We start from the raw sequence: 7,220 nt of genomic DNA, 5'->3' as shown, positions 1-7,220 counted from the left end.
TTTCTCTCATTTAAATTTATTGTAATATATATCCATTAAAAAATAATAGTTTATAGCAAACCAATCATTTGTACCAAACTTTCTTTTTTTGTGTATATAGAAAAAGTAATTTTAAATATACCGATTAATATTTACTTATCATCTATTATTTAAAATTATATTCATTATTTATAATATATTTATAACCAATTCAAGTAAGATAATATTATTTTTAAATATACACAATAATGTACAAGTACTAATTGACACATAACTCACTGTTTTTAAGAATACCATTAAAAAATTTAGTTAATAACATTTTCGTCTTCTACCCTATAATGAATTAATAGTTACTCTATTAATTAATTATTTATAATAATTTATTCATAATAGCTCTAGAATTCTTATTTTTATATTTTAATTCATTCTATTTATTCAATTGTCAACAATAATATTCCAACGGAGCATTCATCTATCAGTAAGTTATATAAAGGGACACTTCTATACGTCTGTCCTGGAAACTCTTGATACTTGACGACGTGATACTTATAAAGCTTTTTCTAGTTATTATCTCTAAAAAATGTCCTTGCGTATTAGTATATGAAACTTTTTTCGCACCATCCGTGTAAGCTATTTAACTTTATTAATGTGAAAGATTTAATCCACCATTCTTTAGTGATTGCAATGGAATGCGTAAACATTACTCTGTTTAAATCTATTTAGTAAATACCATAATTCTAAAGACGAATAACTAATAGATTATGAATAGAATAACTAGTCAAAATTTAAGTTTCAATTGTGGTCAATTTTCATTTTTTCTTTTCATTCTTTCCTTGTAATCACCAAATAAGCAAGATGCTTTTTTAAAAAGTACATGCTTATTAATAGTTGTACTGACAATTAAATTAACAAGTATACATAAGGATATTAAGAATCAAAAATAAAAATTAAAGAAATATAATTGAAGTATACGAGTTCAATTATCCTATTATAAAGGATTTCCGAAAAGATTCTATTTGTAAGTAAATATCAAAAATTATTTTCTGTATTTTTATGCAGTAAAATTATTACAAAATTTATAACAAGTTAAAAGACAAGATAAAAGTTTGTAAAATGAATTAAAGAATAAAAATGGGATTTTCTTCAAAACTAAAATTAAAAATAATAAAGAAATATACTCTCAAATAGTAAAACTGAAGTACGTTATTTACGACAATAAAATTTTACTTTCAATACTTTTTCATCTTAATAGATTTAACGAAGTAATGGCAAAATATTCTTATTTTTAATACACTGGATACTTAATTTTAAGGAATAGTTAATAATAAAATTTATTTTTATGTACATTCAACCTTTTTTCAAAATTTAAACAGTTACAAAAATCCAACTAGGCAGAGAAACATATTCGTCATGAGCTTCCTTCGTACGTTATACAAACTTACTAGAAGGTAGAGTTTCCTTGGTAAAATAAAATGGTCGAGGAGAGTGAAGAAGGTCCATGACGAGTGATAGGGATGACGACGGAGCAAAAAAAGGAGAAAAAATTAGGGTGTAAAAGTAAAAGTGAGAGAGAAATAGGAATGAGGGCATTTTGAAGCATAAGAGAACGAGCGGAGAAATTCGCGATTGGCGTTGCGTCGTCGAGGGGTCGTGATTGTTAAGGGATACCACCACTACCGGGTGCTTCGTGTTATTTATCTTTATGGACCTCGGGCAGAGGGTAAGTACACTTATTCGTTTGGGGGTAAGCTTAAGCTGTGAAGGGCGCGGTAAGAGATTGTTTGTCGTATTGGCTGCGGTTCCAGTTCTGAGGCTTACGTATTATCCGTTTAAGAGTGGGGCCAAATTCGCTTGTGTGATTTTGTATGAGGACAAGAAGGAGAAAGAACGTGATTTCACTTAGGAGACACTCGATAACATCAATGCTACTGATCTGCCCTAATGAATGACTCCTTCTCACCGAACACACGATAATTATTTTAATTTCCTTATTGTTTCTAGTGACCAAACATTATTTTATGGGGGAATTTCCTTACTTCTCTAATTTATCTATTATTTTACACGATAATTAGTGATTAAACTAGTCTTTAAATATGTTATATCAATCAACAAATTTTTAAATAAGAAATACCTTTCCATCAACTGTATCGTTATTACAAATTATTTTTATTATAATTTTAGAAAAAAAATATGTACTCTTTTGAATTACGTGAAAAATATCAATTAAGTGTTACAAATATTCAAATTGATAAAAAATATTTCGTTTAATTAAATTCAGTTGTAAAGAAATAAAATGTAACTTAGTCATTTTCATCAATTCTACTAAATAGGAGTACTTATACTAAGCTAAGGTTATCTTTTGAATTCCATGCACTTCTCTTCAGTTCTTAATAAAAAGAAATTATATTAATCGTACAAAGCGTTGTGACCGCTCGAGCACATGGTTAGCACATATTAAGGGTGGCTGATCATATTCTCAATATATTTTTCAAGTATTGACTATTTATATATATATATATATATCTGTATATGTACTATACATTTTATGCAGTACAATTTAAGCAGCATATATATATATATATATTTATGATAAACATCTGTGCATGAATGTGTATGTTTGCTGAATGTGTATTGCTTAGGAAAAGAGCGGGATACTTCGAATTTGGACGTAGAAATTAATCTGTTGTTTCATAATCCGCTTTGCGTGATATATTACCAATCGTCTGTGAAAAAGATAGAAGATATCTGCAAACGGAAAAAGAAGTATCGGCTTCCAGGACAAATTAATCTTGATGCTCGGGAAGTTTTATCGACATGGGACCATACTGCCGAGGCTTTGGCATTAAGATGTATAGTTGGAGCATCTTGAATTGTGACTTGTATCTACTATTCCATACAGAAAAGTTAAAAATAATAAAAGCTCCAATACATTGATAAACACTAATACATTCAACGAAATACATTACATATTAAATCAGTTTTTTCAAAAATATTGATAAATATTTAAGGGTAAAATAATATGTATATGTTTAGTATATTTATATATATTTATATTACGTAATACTTATAAGAAAAAAGTAAAATATCAGTACTATGCACAGAGAAATTGCTAATATAAATAAGAAAACATTTATATTTCAAATTTGGATTTCATTTATTCATTAACAACAGTTTTAAATACTTACAATACAATTATTGTGTGCTATATACAGATGAGATATTTACAAGGATGTATTGTAACAATATTTATATAACTATATCAAAGTATTAACAATTTAATGTGATCATAAATTATTTGCATAAACGAAACAGAAATAAAAATTTGATCTTACATAGTAAGGAGTGACTTGAAAAGGTATTATAATACAATGTTTGTTCCTAATACTAGTTGGTATCGTATATTTTATGTATTATCTATAGATAGTTTTCAATAATTGAACATTCAATTCTCAAAGCTTCTTCTTCTCAGAGAAATTACTGTTATGACTTTCGTAATTTTAAGATCAATTACATATTTAAAAGGAAGCGTTTAAATAGCATTGTTATACAGCTGTGCTTACTTTCTCTATTTATTACATTGGATTCGTGTACTTAAAAAAATTTTAGTATTAACATTAACACGTGTGTAGTGCAAATAAAAGCTAAAATTAGTGAATTGTCCAGAGGTAAAAAAATTTAAATGCTCAAATGAAGAATATGAATTCGACAAAGAGTGAGATTTTCAGAATAAGCAAATGTAAAATCGTGTCTCCACCAATACGAGAGGACAGAGTAAAATCTGCATCCTAACAATAACTCGCGTACTTCGGATTTTAATACGAATAATAAACCTTATTGCAGTAGTTCACCCGCGAAGCATCAAGAGCGGCTGCGCTACGTCCGAGGCGCGCACTCACCGCACATTTGAAACTCCATGCGCGCCTGATTCAGTGTTTCAAATTAAATGGAGTGTGAGAGGCAGATAACAAACCAACGCTGTTTCCGATTATGACATTCATTGTTTCCCACCATTATGTGCGCTCCGACGGCTCGCGATGCAACTCCTCTCTCGCTCAGTGAGAGGCAGATAACAAACCAACGCTGTTTCCGATTATGACATTCATTGTTTCCCACCATTATGTGCGCTCCGACGGCTCGCGATGCAACTCCTCTCTCGCTCACTAAGCAATCTCTCTCTCTCTCTCTCTCTCTCTCTCTCTCTCTTATGCTTTACGATCGATATATTGCACGCATAGCGCGATCCGACGATTTATACCGTGTTTACCATTCCAACTCCTCCAATGAAACATCGCCAAAATCACATTATAGTATTTCGTGTAAACGTGGCTTACTCTTGGTTTACACTCGTGAAACCATGTTTACATTGCTTCGAGAGCGTACGTTATTTGCCGCGAACTTTTATTTTGAAAATCTTCTAGATAGAGTATTTTCTAATTAATAATTTTATCGATTGTTATGATTTAATGGAATCATTGAAAAAATTAGCATTAAAAAAACTTAGATAACGTAATGATGATATTTCTTAACTATGTTAAAAAAGCACACCATAATTATTTTATTAAATATTAAGATGAAAACTGTTTTATCCCATTGGCCCTTGAATTTAATTAAATAAAAATTAATGCACCTTGATCTACGATTCAAATGACTAGATTTTGTAAATGCAAGTAGATGACTTTTATATTATTTTTAAGTTTTAGAACATGTATACGATATTCATAAAGCACACTATATATTTTGATATACTTTTCATATTTTAAATAAATACATATTATCACCGTTTAATAAATTTTCTCCCGTTTTTGAGCATCTGTGAGAAAATGCCTGAGTCCTAGCGTCCTAGCATAAACAGAATATATACAATTTTAATCGCATACTTATATTTAGTATTGACTAGACGGGAAGAGTCCTTTTGAAAAGGACACATTTGCTGCATAAATACCTAGAATTAAAGCCGATTTGTCTTTTTCTCGTTACGTCAGTTTCTATAATAATCTTATCAATAGCATATGTGAAAAATTAAACAATAAAAAAAAACATAATAAAATTTTATATTAGTCACTTTTTCCTTTCTTTCCATGTACGAAGGAGTAATGCATTTTTTGCGTGAAACTTTTGTATTTGAAAACGAACTGAGTTTAAGTATTAAATAAAATTTAACACGATGAGGATATCGTATCAATGTCACGAAAAATGCTTTATCATTTTTCCAGCTATTGTCCAATTGACAATTTGATCAATCAAAATGAATTTTCATGTCTCTATAAAATAAATCTCTATAGAATGTATAATACTGTCTAGGATTTCGGAGACACAGTGCAGGAACAGATTGATGGTCGAAAGACTAATCGGCTTCGACGAAGCGACCAAGATTTTCGTAGTTCCCGTGGGCTTTACGACGTCACTTCCCATGGAGGAGTGTCGCGGCGGATCGCCTCTTAATCTCAACTTGATCGACCACTGCGTCGCTCTCCTTGTCCTGATGAGCGGTCATGTGCCTCGTTAGATGATGTCTTTCTCGAAAGCTTTCATCACACACTGGGCAGCGCAGCTTCTCCTCTCGCCTTCTGCGTGCCGCCTCGCCCACACTCTCGTTTTTGTGATGACTACGCATATGGTAAACTAAATCGGACGTCATGCGAAAGGAGAGATTGCACTTGGCGCAAACGTTTTGAGCCGGTAGAGCGAGGGCGGCGAAGGAGGAGGGCAAAAGCCCAGCGGCGAGGAAGCGAGGCCTCACCAGGGCATCACCAATGGGCGGAAAAACCGTGGACAATGAATTGTAAGGTAAGTTCGGATAAACAACCGAGGGCAGCTCGGGTCTGAATCCAGTATTTGGGATTTTCGGGCTTGGTACCTTTGGCGGTGTTTGATTTGCCAAATGCTGACCGAGCTTCAGTTTATCTAATAAAGTTGTTTGCTGACTATCCGGGGACATCAAAAAGGGATACGGCATCTTCGTAGGGAAGGGGGATGCGTACTTGTTGTTGAATGATCCCCCGCTGCCGTTGCTGGATGACATGGCAATCGGTGGACTGAGACTATTTTGGTAGGTAATGACGTCCGGGGAAACAGATGATCTTGGCGAGCCCGTGCCGTCCTCGAAATTGATATTACTAGAGCCGGGACTCACGCCCATTAAACTGCCGCGTTGAACCGCTAGATTGACTTTAGTAAATGCACTTCTGGTATCCCCTTGCAGTCTGTCGAGGCAAGACATGTTCTCACAATTGCTCTTGTTGCGAGATCCTGGTATCATTAGAGTTTGACCAATTGGCCGATCGTTGTTCTTCTCGTCGACAAAGACTTTGCGAACGTGGAGAGTTCTTTGAAAAACACCAGGTGGACTTGGACTCTTTTGAATGTGTACCGATTCAGCGTAAAGGTGAGGTGTAAGATGCGGTTCGGGTGACAAACTCGACGAGTTTGATGTTAATCTTCGCTTCATTGTAACATAGGGTGATAAGGTAGTCTGCTTATCCTCACACCGTCTTATTTTAAACTTCGACGCTTCGATACTTTCAAAGTGTTTAATCGTCATATTTTGCGGTATTTTATCGCTCTGCTCGTACTCGTGAGAGTCATCGACTTGATCATCAGTAACGGATCTTTCATGTTGTGTGATGGAATCGTTCACAAATTGATTAGTGCAAAACTGGAGGTTCACGAGCTTCTCCGATTGCCGCTTTATCATTTTTTCATCGGGTGCAACGAGAAATGCGACGTCAAAAGAGCGTTTGCTAGTTCGTTGAAGAGGATAGGAAGCGTCTGTTGTGCGTTCATATGCTTTGATCTTGGGATTATTCGAACCATTAGTTGTATTAATTGTAGCACCAGTCGAAATAACTGGAGAGCCATCCTCGATACCGCTAGAGCGTTCTTCCATTGTCATCGTGCTGGTAATGCTGTGTGCAATTGTCTCTACTTAGCTATCTTTTCAAAATCTTCGTTTAGGCCTGCCAAAGTAATTATAATTTCATTACCATACACGGCATTGGATACATAATCAATGATTAGCTCATTAAGGATAGGCTGTAGTTCGTTAAAAAGACTTACCATACGCTGTCGTGTCTTCGAATAGTTCCGATTGTGGTTGCAAAAAGAAGAAGTTGAGAGGTCGAGCGCGGCTGTCTTGTGCTGCATAGAAGACTCGGCCGTTCACGCAGGCGCAGTCGCACTCATGTCACCGTAAGAGACGTGCGCCCGCAAACTGTCGACGAGCACCTCGGCGCCTGTACAAA

The 7,220-nt window shown here is 34.2% G+C and overlaps 1 protein-coding gene across 1 annotated transcript; it reads right to left on the bottom strand.

Moving 5' to 3' along the window:
* Window positions 1–5,373: 5,373 nt before the first annotated feature.
* On the bottom strand, window positions 5,374–6,914 carry LOC105367251 (uncharacterized). Its single transcript, XM_011505892.1, has one exon. The coding sequence runs from the start codon at window positions 6,869–6,871 to the stop codon at window positions 5,381–5,383; it is 1,491 nt and encodes a 496-aa protein (XP_011504194.1). The 5' UTR covers window positions 6,872–6,914; the 3' UTR covers window positions 5,374–5,380.
* Between the last annotated feature and the right edge of the window lie 306 nt (window positions 6,915–7,220).

Source organism: Ceratosolen solmsi, unplaced genomic scaffold (assembly GCF_000503995.2).
Source record: "Ceratosolen solmsi marchali unplaced genomic scaffold, CerSol_1.0 scaffold7, whole genome shotgun sequence".
In the NCBI taxonomy this organism is placed as follows: Eukaryota; Metazoa; Arthropoda; class Insecta; order Hymenoptera; family Agaonidae; genus Ceratosolen; species Ceratosolen solmsi.
Note: the sequence above shows the minus strand (reverse complement) of the source record. Positions and strands in the feature narration are given on the sequence as shown.

Coding starts and splice junctions, on each gene's coding strand:
- LOC105367251 (XM_011505892.1), bottom strand. CDS start 6,871: ATGACAATGGAAGAACGCTCTAGCGGTATCGAGGATGGCTCTCCAGTT.